The 19,361-nt window shown below is 48.0% G+C and overlaps 3 protein-coding genes across 10 annotated transcripts in view; 2 read left to right on the forward strand and 1 right to left on the reverse strand.

Annotated features, from left to right (window-relative positions):
• The window catches only part of mnat1 (MNAT1 component of CDK activating kinase), a 29,300-nt gene extending 24,268 nt beyond the window's left edge, over nucleotides 1-5,032 (forward strand). Inside the window, exon 8 of the mRNA XM_076985589.1 lies at nucleotides 4,695-5,032. Within this exon, the coding sequence (XP_076841704.1) occupies nucleotides 4,695-4,809 (115 nt within the window). The 3' untranslated portion in view covers nucleotides 4,810-5,032. The remainder of the gene's footprint in view (nucleotides 1-4,694) is intronic.
• Nucleotides 5,033-5,171: 139 nt separating this feature from the next.
• On the reverse strand, nucleotides 5,172-8,123 carry trmt5 (tRNA methyltransferase 5). 4 transcript variants are annotated; one of them, XM_076985581.1, is made up of 5 exons: nucleotides 7,998-8,123; nucleotides 6,860-7,452; nucleotides 6,631-6,755; nucleotides 5,618-6,272; nucleotides 5,172-5,373 (listed from the first exon to the last, which is right to left on the reverse strand). In XM_076985581.1, exons 1-5 carry the CDS (start codon nucleotides 8,003-8,005, stop codon nucleotides 5,324-5,326), a joined length of 1,431 nt encoding a protein of 476 aa, XP_076841696.1. In that variant the 5' UTR covers nucleotides 8,006-8,123; the 3' UTR covers nucleotides 5,172-5,323. The 4 variants fall into 4 exon arrangements, with proteins under 4 accessions (XP_076841696.1, XP_076841697.1, XP_076841695.1 ...); XM_076985582.1 differs by lacking the exon at nucleotides 7,998-8,123 and adding an exon at nucleotides 7,898-7,979; XM_076985580.1 differs by lacking the exon at nucleotides 7,998-8,123 and adding an exon at nucleotides 7,837-7,942.
• Nucleotides 8,124-8,138: 15 nt separating this feature from the next.
• On the forward strand, nucleotides 8,139-18,040 carry slc38a6 (solute carrier family 38 member 6). 5 transcript variants are annotated; one of them, XM_076985585.1, is made up of 15 exons: nucleotides 8,140-8,398; nucleotides 8,906-9,030; nucleotides 9,122-9,195; nucleotides 9,759-9,811; nucleotides 10,469-10,508; nucleotides 13,116-13,194; nucleotides 14,605-14,687; nucleotides 14,777-14,895; nucleotides 15,604-15,660; nucleotides 15,901-15,980; nucleotides 16,065-16,165; nucleotides 16,257-16,381; nucleotides 16,472-16,616; nucleotides 16,783-16,838; nucleotides 17,214-18,040. In XM_076985585.1, exons 1-15 carry the CDS (start codon nucleotides 8,300-8,302, stop codon nucleotides 17,295-17,297), a joined length of 1,320 nt encoding a protein of 439 aa, XP_076841700.1. In that variant the 5' UTR covers nucleotides 8,140-8,299; the 3' UTR covers nucleotides 17,298-18,040. The 5 variants fall into 5 exon arrangements, with proteins under 5 accessions (XP_076841703.1, XP_076841700.1, XP_076841699.1 ...); XM_076985584.1 differs by having other exon boundaries at nucleotides 8,141-8,398; nucleotides 16,744-16,838; XM_076985586.1 differs by lacking the exon at nucleotides 9,759-9,811 and having other exon boundaries at nucleotides 8,145-8,398; nucleotides 16,744-16,838.
• The last annotated feature ends 1,321 nt before the right edge of the window (nucleotides 18,041-19,361 follow it).

The raw sequence follows: 19,361 nt of genomic DNA on the forward strand, positions 1-19,361 counted from the left end.
TGTGTGTGTGTGTGTGTGTGTTGGTTTGAGCTCAGGTTGACAGTAGAGTTCGTGATGATTTATGTTGGACTAGCTTGTGTTTTCAGTGGGTCGTCTATGTACCCACTCTCCTTAACCCCTGGGGCTAACTCTCTCCCTCACACACACACACACACACACACACACACACACACACACAGACACACTCCGTCTCAGTTCTGTACCTGTATAAATAAAGGTTGGGTTGGGTGCTTTATTAAACACAGCTGTGTGTGAGTGAGAAGGGAGGAGGGGGCTGGAATCTCTATTAAACAGCTCTCTTCCTCCTTTAAAACGGCACCTCACACACACACACACACCCACACACACATTTTCTCTCACACACGGGCAGAAGTAGTCTCGGGGACTTGTGGGGGGTCTCTGCGGAGTCTTAACCCCCCCAACACACACACACACACACACACACACACACACACACACCCCGGTGCTGCTGACGCTGCCTTACGACATCACAGCCCCCATGAGAGCGCGACGCTCTGTTGATGTCACTTGAGAGAGCAGGGGAGGGGTGTGTGTGTGTGTGTGTGTGTGTGTGTGTGTGTGTGTGTGTGTGTGTGGGTGTGTGTGGGTGTGTGTGGGTGTGTGTGAGAGAGGGCTGGAGGGGTATGGGTGGTGATTGTTTTCATTGGCACTTTTGCTCTGAAATGAACATCTTGCCAGGCATTACCAAGATCCCCTCTCCAGAGACCATCATTCCTTGAAGTTTTAGAGATTTTATTTCTCCCTCCCTCCCACTGTCTCTCCCTCTTTCTCCCTCTGTCTCTCTCTGCCTTTCTCTCACCCCTTCTCCCTCCCCCTCTCTCTTATTTCCATCGTTTCTCCAATTTTCCCCTCATCTTTCATCCCTCCTTTCTTCCCCCCTCTCTGGTGGAGAGAGGGAGAGGCGGGAGTGGCGGTCAAGCCCATGCCAACGGTCGCCTGTCATCGCCGTGGCGATGTCTTGGCTGTGGCCCGTCTCCAGGGAGAGTCTCGTCACTCAGTTCAGGAAGTCCTCATACACCGAGTCAGCACAGACAGGAAGTGAGCTTTCAACAGGTTACACAGAGAGAGGGAAAGAAAGAAAAATGTCTGTTATAGAAACTGCTTAATGATTTCTGGCTGTTTGCAGCAAGATTTAATTGGATTGATTATAGTTTATGATATGCTGTCAGCTAGGGTTCTGAATAGCTTTTTATGTTGGTTTTTTATAAATTCTTTCCAAAGCAACGGACTGAAGTCCCCCAGCTGAGATCCGCGCCCCCATGAGCGTTCAGTCATTAGTTAGAAAGCTGTGATTCGGGGGGGGGGGGGGGGGGGTGATGGATGGTAACGGTCAAGGAACAAGGAGAAAAACTGAATGTTTCAGTGTGTGTTCGCGTACACACAATAACATTATGGTAAATGCCGCCTCCTCTCAGCTGTGGACGGACACACACTCGGCCACTCTCTCACTCACACACACACACACACACACACACCGTTTGTTGTAACGTACCTCGCCGCTGGAGAAATGACGTCAGTTAAGTCCGGCCGATTGGCTCACGACTGAGTGTGCGTGTGTACGCGCGTGTGTGCGGTTTGACGGACAGCGCAGGGGGGCGTGTTCATGACCCCGCCCTCCCCTCTCCTCCTCCGCTCTGTTTATCTTTCCCTTCTTCCCACTGAGACACTGACGCCATAAATCTCCAACACTGTGTTTCAGACACCACACACACACACACACACACACACACACACACACACACACACACACACACACACACACACACACACACACACACACACACACACACACACACACACACACACTGATATGCACTCTCACACTGTAGTGTCTTGCAGTTAACTCTGGAGGTGTGTGTGTGTGTGTCACATTCTATCTCTCTGTCTTTCTCTGGCTCTCTGGCACTGTTCAAGTGTAGAGGTGGTGTCCGAGGTTTCCTTTAGAGGACCGTCTATTTAGGTATAGGATATTTGTATATGCAGATGGTTTGGGCCATATTTGACTAACAAAGAGTTTCTAGCTATGTTTGAAAGGGGTGTATGTGTGTTCACGCGTGTGTCTTTGTGTCTGTGTGTATGCATGTGCGTCTGTGTGTGTAATGTTGGCAGTCACATCCTCATGCCTCTGGTTGGTATGAAGTCAGGAGTGTTTCAGAGCGTGGGTGGAGTCAGAGTGCCTTACAGCACATTTGGAATCTCTTAATTTTCATTTTAATAATAACATTAATTTTTATTTTTTTTAGAATCACAGCAGTAACAGGAGGATCATCCCCTGTAGTACTGTAGTATTCTTAGAAGGGTCTGAAGCTGAGGTCCAGATACATTTAAGAAATCTCCACTGTTCAGAGAGAGAAATAAAGTCTATACAATGCAGCACAAACTGCACTTCAAGTTACAAAGGGTGCATGCAGGAGTGCACACACACACACACACACACACACACACACCCACACCCACACCCACACCCACACACGTATGTCTTAACGAACAGGGGTTAGTAGCCTCTGCTTTGCAAAGAAAACATGGCTTTGAGTGACTAACTCACCTGAAATGTGGTAAAGGTCCCCCCCCCCCCCCCAGTCACATGGTGAGCAGGGAATGTATAAAATAGTTCTACATGGAGGGTCCTGCCCACTTTTGACCTCATGACAGAGGGGGCAAGACGAATAAAGTTTTTTGCAAAAGAAAAAACCCTAACTCCTTTAAGTCTGGTGTGATGGTAGCATTTGGCCTCCCTTGTGTATAAACCTACACCCACACCTGGACTCCTGGGTTTTACAGAAAACATTCTGGATTGGATGAATTCTTAGTTGTATTTATCTTGGCAGACTTTATCGCCCCCTACAGGACACCAGTGTACAGTTCTACTCCACACATTCACACATTCCCTACTGTTCTATCCTGTTTCTCTGTACTGTAAGGCACCTGTGGGACTCACTTCTGAAGATAGATTGGCTCCTGTCATGTTGCGCCTGACCCCTGACCCCTGAGTGCACATCTAGGAGAGAATGGCTGGAGTTATGTGTTCATTAGTGAGTGGGCATACGGGCGGGTGTGTGTGTGAGAGAGACATTAAAATATCCCTCACATTGTGCTGTTTTTTTCTGTTGATGTGAATTTTGGAATGACTGATCGTTCTCCGTCTGTGTGTGTGTGTGTGGGGGGGGGGGGGGGGGGGGGTCGTCTGTCCACTGCTCCACACACACACACACACACACACACACACACACACACACACACACACACACATGTAACCAGATCTGCCTGTGGAATGTGGGGGGTGTGTTTTGCGAGGCTCTGTGCAGGGCAGGGTAGAGATGAAGAACGCTGTGTGAGTGGCAACATGGTGATCAGGGCGAAGCATCTAGAATGATAGATGTGTTTGTGTGTGTGTGCGTGCGTGTGTGTGTGAGCGCACGTGCCTGCGTGTTTTCACGAGTGCGCGGGTGCAGGTGTGTGCACATGTGCCTAAAGGCAACAATTCCTAGTTTTAAAAGCTGCTTAGAAAGTCTTTACAATCTAACCCTGTTTGTTATGTTGGTAATTCAAAAATATTAAGAGGAACTTGAAAACGTACACGCCCACACAACCCAAATGTTGGATGAGGTCTCTCCGTTCAGTCTGGTCTGCATACGGCGTGTATGTGCCCATCTTGGATCCAGTGTAGAACTAATGGCCCAAGACTAAACAAACTGTGTGTGTGTGCGTGTGTGTGTGTGTTAATGGCCCAGGACTAAACCAATCTGTGCATACAGCGAGAGTGGGGGAGGCAGAGAGTTTAAGTACTACTGCTGACACTTGACGCCCTCCACCTTACCCCCACCCACCCTGGCAGGATTAGGTTACATGTAATGCTCAGTATTAGATAAATGCCTGTATTGTCCTGTTAGATGGGCAGAGATGGTGTCAGCCGTGTTCTCTGCTCTCTTCACCTTCTCTGTGCAAATCCTGTTTCATCTGAGAAGATTTTGATATTTTAGTTTAAAACATGCATATGTAAATGGGAATTGATATTGTGCTTTTCTAGAAGGTACAATTTGCAAACCTCCCCCCCCCCCTCTCTCACTCTCCTGTAATGTGTCTGGTGAGAACTGGCCTTACTGTGTAATAGTATTAATGTCAGTGTGCTCTTAACTGTCCACACACCCACGTAGGAAAGAAACCCCACAAGACACCAAGAGCTGAGGTCTGTGTGCTTTTATAAAAAAAGCTTTCATCAGATTGCCTGAAGGATTTTGTGGTATTTTTGTGTGTATGTACGATTGAAATCTTATTGTTTATTTAAGGAAAGATGGAGAAAGTAGAGATTGAGAGGAGGGGGGGGGGGGTAGTGGGAGTTGGGGGGTGGAGTTTGGCAGTCTACATCTGTAAGCACTTACACACTCTCACACACCTCTGATACCTTAATCCAGACTGTCGTCAAGTCTGACTCGCCACTTGCTGTGTGTGGATGTGTGGGCATGCAGAATGGGGCTTTTACATCACCAGACACTGCTGAAAAGTGTGTGTGTGTGCACGATGGATGAACTGTTAGATGGCTTTCTCCAGATCCAAATCCTGACACTCTTTATTTTGCCCCCCCCCCCCCCCACACACACAGTGTTACCCCACTGAGGTAGCCTTCCTGTAGACAGTTCTGCGTCTACCTGACCGTTCTCGCCGTGTCTCCACAGGTATCTGAACCACGTGCGAACAGCGACACCACAGGACCTGGCGGGCGGTTACACGTCAGGACTCGCCTGCCACCGAGCCCTGCAGGACGCCTTCAGCGGGCTTTTTCCCTCATGACCATAACACACGCCCACCTCTTAAACCACGCCCACCTCGTCAGCTACATCAGGAGTGTTCAAGAGCTCACTGAACACTTTCCTCTGAAGGAAATCTTATCCAGGAGGAATTTTCCTGTTTTTTCTAAAACAGGATTAGGATTGGGATGAAGATGATCAGATGGTTTCTTCTTTGCTCCAGGACATTTACTCCTGCTCCGCCCGAGTAAAGAGAACGTTCCCTGTATAACACATTTGTGGATTTTTTAAATGTTTGTTAAAATAAATGTCTAAAGAACAAATCTTCTGTTGGGATTTTGTTGCTGTTGGCTATGCTGCCTGTGGGGTTTACACCTTGAAGCACATTTCTACAGGTCTCCAGCTCCTACCGTGTACAGGATAACGTACCCAAACACAACTAGACACCGTTGTTCATGGTGGTGGTACTCTCATTTACAGACATCTGGAAGCATGTAGACATTTGTATAGTTTATTATAAAATAAAATCTCTCGTGGTTCAAGTAGCAGGGTTCGTTCTATTCGGTCTCCTCACACCTCTGTCTCTTCGGAGATGGTTCCTCTGAATCTGGGGAAGTGACAAGAACAGTCAGTCACGATCGAGGCGCGTGAAACCGTACAGCAAAGCTGTGATGAACGTGTGTGTGTGTGTGAGGGTCAGCTGCACCCTCAGACATGTATAGTGTGTGTGTGACTTTTTTTCTTGCTGCATTCCCGTGATGGGTGCAGCGTGTGTGTGTGCTCCGAGGAGAGTCCGAGAGTGTGTGTGTGCAGCTGTGATGCGGTGAGGTGAGGAGGTGCCGTTGACCCACCGTCCTCTGTTGAGCTGCGGTTCCTGTACACGACTTCTTTGGGTAGACAGAAGCTCACGCACATCATTTCCTTATTGGGGGCCACGTTCCGCACCATGTGCACCGAACAGCGGCCCTGCAGGGACGCCCCTAAGCTCTCCTCCGCCCGCCGCACCACGTCCCTCTGGGGATCGTCCTCTTTGGAGAAGCCGTAACAGTGCACCTGAGGCAGGCTAGCCTCGCAGGAAAGGTCCTGGTCCAGCTCGGGGCCTAGCAGTCCCCTGAAGGCGTCCAGGAAGTCCAGCGCCAGCGCCGGGAGGTTCATGACCACGTGCACAGCACCCGGGCCCCTCATCAGGCCGGGCAGACGCTCCCTCACTGGCCCCCGGATGAACTCGCGTCCGTCCAGGTTAAAGGTCGTGAGCGCAGCCCCGACCTTGTTGAGCCGAGCGTTGTGCTGGAGCCAGCGGTGGGCCTCGGGGTTGAGGTCGTTGGCGAGGACCACGCAGCCCCGACGGGCCGCGGGGACCGCGAACGGGCCCACGCCGGCGAACACGTCCAGGACGGTATCGCCGCGACGAAGCAGCGACACCACGCGCTCGTGTTCCGTACTCAGCCGCGGGTTCCAGTACACGCGGGAGAAGTCGAACTCGTAGAACACACCGTTCTCTCTCACCTGCAGCGAGAGAATGAGTGAAGGAGGAATGAAAGACAAAAAAGATGATCTAAGAGAGCAGCAAAGACGGAAGTCTAGTATACAATGATTGATTATAAAAACTTTCAATAAATGCCTTAAGGAGGAACAGAGAGACTTTAAAAGGTGCCAAAAACAATCGAAGCATAACAGAAGAAAAACATTTGAAGTTGCGTTGAGATTTGAAGCATCCAGTGCCAGATAAAAACGTTATTAATCCTGAGGGAAACCGAGACAGATGTGTTCTCCTATTCTCAGAGTTAATCATGTGCTAGACAAGAACCTGTAACGCACCCAAGTCGCGTGTCCGTTACGTCTCGTAAACGCTGCGTAAACTCACCTTGGCCACCATATTACTCTCTCCTGCCATCACTTCCATCTGGAAGTTTCTGTATGTGGAGTCGATGGTGTTTGTTTTGTTGACGACACAGGTAACGCCTGGGTTCTTGTCCATGATCACCTGACCTGCAGACAAACTAAATAATCAGACTATGTTTGCGAAAACCAATAACAAAAGGGCAACTTGACCTCGTTGTCGAGCGCACCATGACGGCGGTGCTTCTTCTCACCTATGAGGTTTTTGTACGGCAGCTGGTGATCTCTGAGGTTCAAGTGCGCAATGTGGCCCACCCTGCTGAAGCCCGAGGCCACGTCCTGTCCCTCGGGGAGCACGGCTCGGAGCACCTCCTCGCTCTTCAGGTTCTCGTAGGTCAGCTGCAGGTCGTAGCGCCGGAGCTCGGCCGGCACTCCGTACGCCGTGAGCGCCGCCGTCTCCTCGCGGCCGAACGATTCGGCCGTTGCGACGCACTGCGGGTCCAGCAGGAGGAGCCGGTGCTCTCCGCCGCCGTCCGCCCCCTCCTCGTCGTCCACCACGCGTTTCACGCCGGGCCGCTGCAGGGCGACTTTCTTCAGACTCTTGACGACCTTGTTGAGGACGGTAGTGGGGACGCGGAGAGCGGGCACGCTGATCGTCTGGGCGAACGCCTCGCGGTCCAGCACGGTCATCCCCCGGACAGCGGGGGGCGGCTTATACAGACCTGCGTCCGCCATGGTACTCTCCACGTTGAAGACAGCGCAGGGTTCCGGGATGCTGCAGCCGAGGGGGCGAGCGGCTTTGCCACAGTGGTGTACGTCCAGGAGAGTCAGCAACCTGCGAACACTCCTGCAGAGACAGAGTAACACCACAGGACATCAGTGTTATGTCACAAAGCAACACCTCTGAGCTGTAGTTCAGCAGCTCCTGGCCTAGAAACAACCAAGCAGTCCAAAGTTGAATTAATCATCGAAAATGGGCGAACCATGTAAAAAGAAGAGTGCTTTCTTTATACTTTAGATCCAAGTAAAGGATATTAAATTAAAGGTGAACAAATGTATAGAACAAATGTACTATATTAAATACAGTCTTATCTATTATAATCCCAAGATTCAACTCGGCAATGCAGACTGTCGGTCGATCATGAGATGTTGAATATTAACTTAAGCTAACAACATACAGTATCTGCAGCTCTGCGTTACTGTTATTGTATGGCAGACCACGTTAGCTAACCCAGACAAGGTCAAGTGTCTGAAGAAACTGCAAAACACAGAAGTTATTATTCCCATCGCACATGTTCACAGGACGATTTCGTGGCACGTCGTTCGTGTCTACAACCGCTGATCCATCAATCCCACACAATAACGCCGATGTAATGTAGAAACACCGCTTACCTTAACATAGTTCTCGCCGTCCACGCGTTTCTTTTAGCGACGTCATATTTAGGGGACCTAACAGATTTTCGCTGATTGGTCAGGAAAGCGTTCCCAGTCGGCCCGCGTCATCAACAGTCGACACGTCAATATTGCCTCTGGTCATATGACCGAGAGGTTCGGTTCGGTCTTCCGATGGGACACTCTCCGGTCAGACAGGCGGGACGTGCAGCGGGTTTACACGGCCGTAAACTCTCTCTTTGTCCCCGAGGAACGTCGTTTTAGCGATGATTAACTAGTTAGAGTGTAGAGTTTTAGAGGAGATGATTAAAGCCAGCGAGGACACCACAGTACAAGGCGGGGATGGAGACCGGGGTCCGGACGGGCACGACGGAGACGAGACGGCACCGCTACTAGGACGGGTAACGCGCCCTTGTGTGGTCCATAAGTTTAACTATCCAGCAAGAATTGGATTACAATCACGGTTTGTCATTCTTCTGAATTCACTCATGTGATTCTTCTGGATCCACTCATGTGATTGTGGTTTTGCGCAAGCCGCCTGTGGTTCGCAGTCACCTGCTTCTCATGTGCAGGAGATATAAACGCCGATTAGTGCTGAGTTTGTGCACATCCTCCACATGGTTCGAGTTATAGCTGCCGTTAGTTTATGACATCTCTTAATGATCCAGATTAGTATTTTACAACTTTCAGTTTAGGGAATTTAGGACAATACTGACTTGATGTGGGAAAGCGGCATGCTGCTAAAAGATCTTGCATCCCCATCCAGAGATACAGTTTAAGACACAGGACAAACTTGTTGTATGGTTTCAGTACAGTAGGCTTTTCATGCAGATTATACACATGCACCCCTTCATTCTCTCTCTCTCTCTCTCTCTCTCTCTCTCTCTCTCTCTCTCTCTCTCTCTCAGGTTGTGCAGGTTTCGAGAGGAGCCTCCTTCACCTCTTCTGTTTTCAACCTGATGAATGCCATCATGGGCAGTGGAATTCTGGGTCTGGCTTACGCCATGGCCAACACTGGCATCGTGGGGTTCAGGTGAGACGGGAAGGCGGGGCTTTAACTCCTGCTTGTGCAGAGACACGCCCCCTGTGTGCCCCCTGTGTTAACATGTGTACATTCTCTGCAGCATTTTACTGGTGCTGGTCTCCAGTTTGGCCGCCTACTCCATCCACCTCCTGCTCACACTCTGTGACCAGACAGGTAACGTGACCTTTTCCTCCTCGCTGACCTGCATGCTTTACTCTCCGCATCTGCAGAGGTCACAAAGTTTCGAGTGTCCCCTTTAATCCGGGTTCAAACAGTGACCCTTGAGCTGACCTCAGCACTCTTCACATTTGAATGAGCCAATGTTGCATGTCACATAGTCATCCATCATAGTCTGGAAGAGGACAGAGACAACTGGACATTTTGGCGTTGAGAACGATATCGTCTAGCCAGTGCGAAGAGCAGCCGTTCATTATCCAGGACTCACTTGCGCGTGGTTCACACTTACCACAGAATCAGAACAGTGATCCCGAGACTTCCTGTTCCTCCTTCCTAATCTCAGCTTCTGCTGACGTATCATGTTTTCTTCAGGCACCCTGAAATACTACACAACATGTGTGGAAGGCCTAATTTCTAAAAATTGGCAGTATTTTCTGAGTGATTTCATGAATGTCGGGATTTTTCCGTTATGTCGTTTTTGTTTGTTGTTTAATGTGTGTATGCTTGTGTGTCATATACGTGTGTGTGTGTGTGTGCGCGCGTGTGTGACCGACATATAGGTTTGACCTCATACGAAGGCCTTGGAGAGAGAGCCTTTAACAAGACAGGCAAGGTGACGTCCCAACTGCAGAGCTAATGCACATTAATAACTATTTTTATAATAATTATTATATATTCAATTTGTTTAATATTTCCAAGCTCAAAGTTTCGTTACATCATAGTACAGAACATCCAGACCAAAGCAGAGAAATGTTAGTGATGTACGCAGCATGAAGGGGAGTTAGGAGTGAATGAAAATCGTCCAATATTAATGCTATGACATGAGCACAGATGTGTTGAAAACTGTTTAAAATGTTGAATTGGAAGAACAGTTGCACAAATGTTTGTATACCAATGTTGTGAATGTTGTGTTCAGATAGGTTAGTATGGGTAAGACCTCTGGCAGCTAAATGTTGAGCGAGGGGTAGTCTGTTAAAGTTGTTACGGTCTGTTTAAGGTTGGGTTTTTTTGTATCGGCGTGTGGGGTAATAAATGCGTGAACCTGTGTTTCAGTACATTTGTGTGGCCATGTGTGTAGGTGAAAATAAGCAGTTATCGTAGGTGCCCTGACACGAGGGCTTATAACCTTGCATTAATCATGACTCTTGATGAATCTCTGAAGATGAGATGCATTTATGTCAGAGCCCTCGTCAAACTCTGTCCTGCTCTGTGGAAGGATGCTTGGGTCAAATGTCGCTAACCTCTCCTGTGTTTTGTCTCCGCCTGAAAGGTTGTGGTGGCCTGTACCATTCTGATTCAGAATATTGGTGGTAAGGACATGTTTCTGTCATTTTATATATCTAATGATGTCACACATTAGATGTGACTGTATACGTGTGCAAGTGTGTGTTGTTCACATCTGTGTCTGCTGCCTGTTTCTGTGTGTATATGCATGCGTGTCTGCTTTTCTTAGCCTACAGCCACACACGTGTCTCACTCTCCCTTCATGTTGTGTGTGCATGCGTTCGAGTGCATGTGTGTGTGTAGTGCTGTAGGTATCCATGACTGTCTCATTGAGAGGTCTAGTGGAACTGACTGTCTCATTGAGAGGTCTAGTGGAACTGACTGTCTCATTGAGAGGTCTGGTGGGAGCTGACTGTCTCATTGAGAGGTCTGGTGGGAGCTGACTGTCTCATTGAGAGGTCTGGTGGGAGCTGACTGTCTCATTGAGAGGTCTGGTGGGAGCTGACTGTCTCATTGAGCGGTCTGGTGGGAGCTGACTGTCTCATTGAGCGGTCTGGTGGGAGCTGACTGTCTCATTGAGCGGTCTAGTGGGAGCTGATTGTCTCATTGAGCGGTCTAGTGGGAGCTGATTGTCTCGTTGAGCGGTCTAGTGGGGGCTGATTGTCTCGTTGAGCGGTCTAGTGGGGGCTGATTGTCTCGTTGAGCGGTCTAGTGGAACTCACTGTCTCGTTGAGCGGTCTAGTGGGGTACTGACTGTCTCGTTGAGCGGTCTAGTGGGGGCTGATTGTCTCGTTGAGCGGTCTAGTGGAACTGACTGTCTCGTTGAGCGGTCTAGTGGAACTCACTGTCTCGTTGAGCGGTCTAGTGGGGTACTGACTGTCTCGTTGAGCGGTCTAGTGGGGTACTGACTGTCTCGTTGAGCGGTCTAGTGGGGGCTGATTGTCTCGTTGAGCGGTCTAGTGGAACTCACTGTCTCGTTGAGCGGTCTAGTGGGGTACTGACTGTCTCATTGAGCGGTCTAGTGGAACTGACTGTCTCATTGAGCGGTCTAGTGGGGGCTGATTGTCTCGTTGAGCGGTCTAGTGGAATTGACTGTCTCGTTGAGCGGTCTAGTGGGGTACTGACTGTCTCGTTGAGCGGTCTAGTGGGGTACTGACTGTCTCGTTGAGCGGTCTAGTGGAGTGCTGACTGTCTTGTTGAGCGGTCTAGTGGGAGCTGACTGTCTCGTTGAGCGGTCTAGTGGGAGCTGACCGTCTCGTTGAGCGGTCTAGTGGGAGCTGACCGTCTCGTTGAGCGGTCTAGTGGGAGCTGACCGTCTCGTTGAGCGGTCTAGTGGGAGCTGACTGTCTTGTTGAGAGGTCTAGCGGGAGCTGACTGTCTTGTTGAGAGGTCTAGCAGACATTATGCACAGAGATCCTGGAGGTGATTTTCTCATTGAGAGCTGTAGTGGGCTGTGTGCAGAGGTGGAAAGAGTACTGAAAAATTGTAATTGAGTAAAAGTATCATTACTTTGCCTAAAATCTACTCAGAGTAAAAGTAAAATTACCCATCTCAAAATTTACTCGAGTAAAAGTACAAAATTACTTCATTTAAAATGTAATTTGAGTAAAAGTTACTTAGTTACTTTCAGTTATTTAATGCATGGATGAATCATAAACCAAATTCAGCACAAGTTGTTTTAATAGATTTCAAAGCGTATTTAAGTGCACATCCACACTTGCAAAAAGATCAGCTGGGCTCAGGAACATACTTCCTCACAGCACAAGGACAGTCATAACCTGTACCATAAAGTGCAAACAATTTTTAGTCCTATTGTCCAACGGACAACACTATGATAAAATAAAGAAATTTAAATTACAATTTATCCAAAAAACAAAATGCACACAAAATTAAGTGCCCACAAGATGCCACAAATCAAACTAAAATGCAACAAGATTCCACTACTCACAATAAAATGCCCATAGGATCCCACAGAACCTGATAGATAGAAGATTTAAAGATAGAACAATCTCATTCTTTTGGAAAAAAAGTGCACCAGATTATGACCTGATTATGAGACAATGGAAAGGGCGCGCGCAAGGCAAGGCCACGCAATTGGCCTTCACTTCTGGGACTCAGAAGTTTAAATTTCTGCCCGCATTTAATTTTTCACCATCAATATTTTTTTACTCAGTAATGTGAGGGCGTTCAAATGTAGTGAAGTAAAACTACTTGGGTAAAAATGTACTCAAGTAAAAGTAAAAATTACATATTTCAAAAACTACTCAGAAAATTACAAATTACTCATAAAAAGTACTCAATTACAGTAATGTGAGTAAATGTAATTAGTTACTTTCCACCCCTGGCTGTGTGTGAAGGTGGTGGTGGTTTTCTCATTAAGAGCTGTTGTGGAGGTGAACTTGCCTGGAGCCGTATACTTTCTTTCTGCATTTCCTTTTTTTTTCCTCTCCGTTCCTTCCCTTCCCCCAGTTCTCTTTATCTCTCTCTCTCTCTGTCGGTCTCTGTTTTCTTTTAGTAATTATCCTGTGTACTGTTGCACTCCCTTGTGTTTCCTACTGTGTGTTCTGTGTTTTAAGTGTGTGTGCATGTATGCATGTCTCTGTTTTGTACTGTATCATGGTGGCTGTGGGTGTGTGTGTGTGTGTAACTGTCCACACTGGTTTTATTTGTGTTCCCTTTTGTGTTCCTGACAGCCATGGCTTCCTATATGTTCATACTAAAGTCTGAACTTCCTGCCACCATCCTCAGCTTCCTGAGAACAGAGGCTTCTGGGTAAGTCCCCCCTCCCCCCTCCCCTAAGTTACAGCTCATAAATGGTCTTCACTCGGGCCCAGTTCACTAAACCACGGGCTCAATTCAGACCTCAGTGGTGACCCTAATCACTGGGATTCATACTGGTTCAGCTGTAGCTACTGGTGAAATCAGAGGACTCTGCTACCCAGCAAAAAGACTCTCAGTGTGTACAAGATGAGATGAGCAGTCTAAATGCTAATGGTAAAACGAAGAGGACTAGCTTCAAGTACATGGCCTCAGTATTCCATGAAGAATGTCCCAGTCGTTATTGTATCATTCTCGGCGCTGAGCCGCGGCTCGTCTCGGCAAGATGGCCGCCCTGCCGCACAGCTGTCTCGCATTAGGCTCACCACTCGCCCAGATCTCTTGCGTGTGTTCCAGCCAATCAAAGCAGCACTGCGCCAGATCGCTCTTCCCACCGCAACTCCGGACGGGAGACATGCATTCGGGACGCGGGAACAAAAATCTCGGAAGACTGGGAGTAAGAAATAATGTACTCGTTTAAAAAAAATAACATTGACCTCATATGTAGCCTCAAGGTGAACGTCTCAGGCAGTGGGCGGGGCTGGGCTGGCTCCTCCCCCTGCGGCTGCGTGACTGTCAGTGATGTTCTGTGTGCATCATTTGTGGTCAAATCAGTTCAGAACCGTTCAAGTGATTCTCTGCCTCCAATTATGCTGGGACGGGAGAGGCAGAGGGCTGTTTAAACCATGCATCAACACACACACACACACACACTGCATTACACATTATTTGGCCAACACTGCTTGTTGCTTTTCTGGTCAAATCCGAAACCTTCTGCTCCACCCCCCGTCCCGCCCGGTTACATCAATGTTTTGTTTTGTGACTTGGAGTGTAGCTCATCCCCAATCTGCCCGTCTGCATTTAGAGTGTGTGCGTGAGTGCATGCGTGTTTGCGTGAGTGTGCGAGTGTGTGCGTGCGTGTTTGCGTGAGTGTGCGAGTGTGTGCGTGCGTGTTTGCGTGAGTGCGTTGAAGTGCAAAAGGATGTTTGGACTACATCCAGGGATTTTCCAGTCCTTTGTGCAGGAAAGCCAGACAACGGACACCAAGCCCATTGTATTAGACATGGTCGTATTCCGTGGTGAGGTGTATCGTAAGGTCATTCTCATCCAGCACATTGTTCCAGATATTCTGTGTCCTGCAACTCTACAAGCTGAACCAGAGATTTATGCGTGAGCTGTGATGAAACTGTGGGTAGGATCCAGAGACCAGATTGCTGTAAATCTTAAGTGCATCCACGGAGTGAATACTTTGGGAAGAGTTATCAGATTAGATCTCATTGCACTCTAGCAGATATTATACTCTTAATCTCTCTCTCTCTCTCTGTCTCTCTGTCTCTGTGTCTCTCCGTCTCTCCTACTCTGTAGTGTGTGGTATGAAGATGGTGCCATTTTGTCAGTTCTAGTCACACTGTGTGTGGTACTACCTCTGGCCCTTTTGCCAAAGATAGGTAAGAGAGCGTGTGAGTGTGCGTGCATGCATGTACAGCCGTGTGTGTGTGTGCGCGCGTGAATAAGTGCATTTCTAACGCTCCTCCAGGTTTTCTGGGCTACACCAGTAGTCTCTCTTTCCTGCTCATGCTGTTCTTTGCTGCTGTGGTGGTGGTGAAGAAGTGGACCATCCCATGTCCCCTGCCCATCAACGCCACTGTGAGTCGGGTAAGAGACACACTGACGATGGTGTGATCGTGCAGGCTCCCTCTAGGACCCAGCGGGGCTTTTACTGATGATCATTAGAAGGTTGAATGGTGGACGTCCAGGAGTGGGGTTCAGAAAGTAAGGCCTGATCACAGAACACCCTGCCGTTCCTGCCAATCAAACAAAAACAGATTACGTGGAATCTGGACCCTGTTTAAACACACACACACACACACACACACACACACACACACACACACACACACACACACACACACATACATTCTAACCAATCTGATTACAGCTTTCTATTGCCAAGACGTTTCTCTACGGGAAGTGGTCTGACATTTTGAGCCATTAACCTTTGACCTTTAGGACTCTGAGGTCAGTCAGGGCCGGCCTTGCTGACACGACTAGGCTGAGCTCATGAAACATCTTGCCACAATTACTGCTGACCTCAGCAGTCCACTTCACGTTCATTTAACTGAGGGCATCAGCAGTGAGACAGACAGCAAACCACTGACCACTGATGTTGAAAATCAGTAAATTTCAGAAGGGATCAGAAAATGTGTCTTTCGAAGGTTTTCGTCACTGTTGACAGAATATGTGGTCTGTTTGGAGCAACTGTTGAGTGTGATGTTTGTGTGGTCTTTTGAGGGGTCCCTCACGAGGTCCTTGAGGGGTCTGGTGCTGTTCTGTGGGGGGTTCTGATGTTTTTGTGTTCTGCAGGTCTCTAACTCCTCTGCGTCAGACTGCAGTGTTCACCTCTTTGTGTTTTCCAGTAAGGTGAGTGTGTGTGTGTGAGGGAGAGAAAGAAAGAATGTCAAAGTGTCAGAGAGTGAGAAAGATGGATGTGTTTTTATTAAAAATACACATCACTGCAGGACCATCAGAAAAACTAATATTGGCTATAACATGATATCACAATGTTTTATTACCTCATCAGACTATACCAAATTCATGCACTCCATGTGGGTGAGAAACAATGAGTGTGTGTGTGTGTGTGTGTGTGTGTGTGTGTTTCAGAGTGCCTACGCCGTTCCCACCATGGCGTTCTCCTTCCTGTGCCACACTGCAGTTCTCCCTATATACAGTGAGCTGCAGCGGTCAGTACCACACAGCTAGCTGTAGCGCCCCCTGTCTGCCTGTAGGGTTGCTAGAGTGCTTGTGTGTGTGTGTCTGTCTTCCAGCCCCAGTAAACGCAGGATGCAGAATGTGGCCAATGTGGGCATCTCTCTCAGCCTCCTGGTCTATTTAGTCTCCGCCCTCTTTGGCTACCTCACATTCTACGGTAAGAGAGCAGGGACAGACGGACGGTGAAGGAGAGTCTCGCGGTGTAAAGCGGCGGGCGGGCGAAGGCCGATCACTTGTCTGTTCTTCAGCCCAGGTGGACTCTGAGCTGCTGCACGGCTACGATGCTTACCTGCCACACGACGTCCTGGTGATGTCGGTGCGCCTCGCGATCCTATTGGCCGTGCTGCTCACTGTGCCACTCATCCACTTCCCGGTGGGTGTGTGCTGGTCCTGAGATTGAGGCCCAGTGTTAATTCACTGCAGCGAGGGGACCGGCACTGAGCTCTCTCTCTCTCTCTCTCAGGCCCGTAAGGCTGTCTTAATGTTATTTCGTGGGGAAAGAGAGTTCTCCTGGTTTTCACACTGTGTCTCCACTGTTGTCATCCTTTCACTCGTGGAGCTGCTGGCTATATATGTACCTGACATCAGACACGTATTTGGACTAGTAGGTGTGTGGATGTTTGTGTGTGTGTGTGTGTATATATACATATGTGTGTGTGTTCATGTATCATTATACATGTAATATTAATCCTTAGTGTGCGTACGTGTGTGTTCTCCATGTCTCCATGTCTCCAGGCTCCACCACCTCCACTTGTCTTCTGTTTGTGTATCCAGGACTGTTTTACCTGCGTCTCAGCACTGACCACATCACATCCTGCACCTCATTTTGGGTGAGATGGTCTGGCTCTATCACCACAGTACTGTAGCAGAAACACTACTGTACCACACACACACACTACTGTACCACATACACTATACCACACACACACAAATACTACTGTACCACACACACACACTACTGTACCACATACACTATACCACACACACACAAATACTACTGTACCACACACACACACACTACTGTACCACATACACTATACCACACACACACTACTGTACCACACACACTCACCTGGTGTTTCCATTCATTCCACTTCCTCAGAAAATGTCACACAATCTTTTAATACACTCCACCTCTTCTCTCTCTCTCCCTCCCTCTCTCTCTCTCTCTCTCTCTCTCCCTCTCCTTCCCTCTCTTTCTCTAGGCCCTTGGGTTGGCGGTGTTTGGTGTCCTCGTGGGTGTGTTGAGTCTGGTCGTCATCATAATTTCCTGGGTGCAGGCATACTGACACTTCAAACTTTGACCTTGTCTTTTTTGATATCAGAGGTCCTGTCACTTGCTGATAGTGTTGGAACTATAATATTTAAGCCATACCCCAGACTCACTCAAAGGGGAACATATTAAAAGGTTGCACTGGTACATACATTGACTATGCTGGCAGTTTAAGACTGCACTGCTCAGGGGTTGACCTTTAAAAGGTTCTAATTTCATATGTGCTGTTTTAAAGACATAACAGATGTGTAGGTGTACAGTTCATGTCACTGTGGGTCATGGGTTATAAAATCAGATGGTTTGGCCAAATATGTACTACACCGAAGACTTTTGGGGTAATTTTAATATATGTGCAGTTTTACTCTTGTATAGTAGCTGCTCGTGTTTCAGATAAATGGGACTTGGGTCACTCAGGGACACAACACTAGCTTTATTTACTTCTTGAGACAGTCTAAGAGCCTACTGCAGCCACGCCCCCTGTCAATACAGCCACACCCCCCTTCCCCACCACACACACACACACACACACACACAGCCACGCCCCTGATGTTGGATACATTGAGGGGTCGGGTGTTGGGCAGGTTCAGAGTTCTGTGACACTGAGCTTAGTTGCACACTGCCACAATGTCTGGACACAAAGATGAACGTCTGTGGAAAGCACAAAGTAAATCTGTGTTTATGTCTTATGTTTATTTCATTTTCACATATTTCATGGCACTTTATTTCTGATTGATTAAACAGTGAAAGGGAAAAGCTGTTCTTTTGTGTTCACTTCTGATTTGTGTGTTCATGTATGTAAGGTAAAAAAAAGGGTTTTTCTGCATTTAGAAACATTTGTTTTTATAGTGTGTGTGCGCACAGGCTTGGTCTCATGAACATGTGTAGTTCTCATAAGCAGGTTAATTGTTCTCTTCAGTGTTCTCAAGATCTCCCTGTGTGTAAGCTAATGGAAAGCAAATGCTTAGTGTATTACTAAAAAAGGTGTGTGTGTGTGTGTGTGGGGGGGGGGGGGGTGTGTTCGTCTGTCTGGAAGGATTGTAGTCTGTGACCTTTGCTCTTTCCTGCTGTTTCTAATATATGGCATTAGCCTGAGTTACTGACTAGATTCACCTAGACCCCACAGAAAACCTAAAACACACACACACACAACACAAATGTTTTTTGGTTATATGAATAACCCCGAATAGCTTGCATAGCTAAAGCCTGGTGGTATCTGATTCAAGCAGGACTGTTAAGACAATCATTACTTCCCGTGAAAGGGTCTGGAGGATTTAATTCTTTCTCTGTAAGGCCCTCAACTATTACAACCACATGCTTTTGTAAACACACCGGTGTTGCCAGTAATTGTCCACCGAGGAGACATTTTTATCTGGAACACTTCAAAGAATGGTGTTTTTATTCTGAAACATTTAGCCTCTAGACGCCAATGAGCTGAATAATTAATGTTCTGCAGACATAATGTAATAGATTCACTTTTATATGGGAATGTACATGTAATTAGAAAAGTATACCGAGAAATGACCCACAATGAAGAACCTATCTTTGCTGTGTGTGTGTGTGTGTGTCTCAGTTATACAGCGAGGAGCGAAGAGCGCGTGAACGCGCTTCATATTTGACATTTACTCCACACGTCAAGCTTGAGCGTGTTTGCGAGTGTAGCTATAACCTTATACATTTATGGTTTACAGGTTATGAAGACATTCAAACTCAGACGGGCTGTCTGGCACGCAGGCCTCAGCTGTGCTGAAGCGAATCGCTTCGCCAAACTTTTCCCGTGGCGCGCGCGCGTTCTCACGCCGACATCCCGCCTTTTCTTTCGCCGCTCGTCTCGCTTCCGCGTTCATCCCTTCCGCAATCGATTTCCACACGCGGGGGCGGGGCCTTCTCCACGTGTCAAACGGGCCTCGTAAATCAGACTGAAGTCTCTGTTATGAGACCATAACACAAGACACTTTCCTGCGTTCTCTCCAGGTAGAAGTTGTCTGGGACGTATTGCTTCACTTCTGATTTCTGATCCAAAGCATTTCTGACCAACAGTAGAAGTGGAATGTAGACACACACACAGACACCCACACACACC

This window comes from Brachyhypopomus gauderio, unplaced genomic scaffold, assembly GCF_052324685.1.
Source record: "Brachyhypopomus gauderio isolate BG-103 unplaced genomic scaffold, BGAUD_0.2 sc43, whole genome shotgun sequence".
Taxonomy (NCBI): Eukaryota; Metazoa; Chordata; class Actinopteri; order Gymnotiformes; family Hypopomidae; genus Brachyhypopomus; species Brachyhypopomus gauderio.

What these genes read in the sequence shown, in the direction of transcription:
- trmt5 (XM_076985580.1), bottom strand. Translation starts at nt 7,892, where the DNA reads ATGGGAATAATAACTTCTGTGTTTTGCAGTTTCTTCAGACACTTGACC. An exon ending in GCCGTACAAAAACCTCATAG is followed by an intron (nt 6,756 to 6,859) that starts GTGAGAAGAAGC and finishes GTTTGTCTGCAG; the next exon opens with GTCAGGTGATCATGGACAAG. An exon ending in AGAGTAATATGGTGGCCAAG is followed by an intron (nt 6,273 to 6,630) that starts GTGAGTTTACGC and finishes CTCTCGCTGCAG; the next exon opens with GTGAGAGAGAACGGTGTGTT.
- slc38a6 (XM_076985584.1), top strand. Translation starts at nt 8,300, where the DNA reads ATGATTAAAGCCAGCGAGGACACCACAGTACAAGGCGGGGATGGAGAC. An exon ending in CTGAGAACAGAGGCTTCTGG is followed by an intron (nt 13,195 to 14,604) that starts GTAAGTCCCCCC and finishes CCTACTCTGTAG; the next exon opens with TGTGTGGTATGAAGATGGTG. An exon ending in TCTTTGTGTTTTCCAGTAAG is followed by an intron (nt 15,661 to 15,900) that starts GTGAGTGTGTGT and finishes TGTGTGTTTCAG; the next exon opens with AGTGCCTACGCCGTTCCCAC.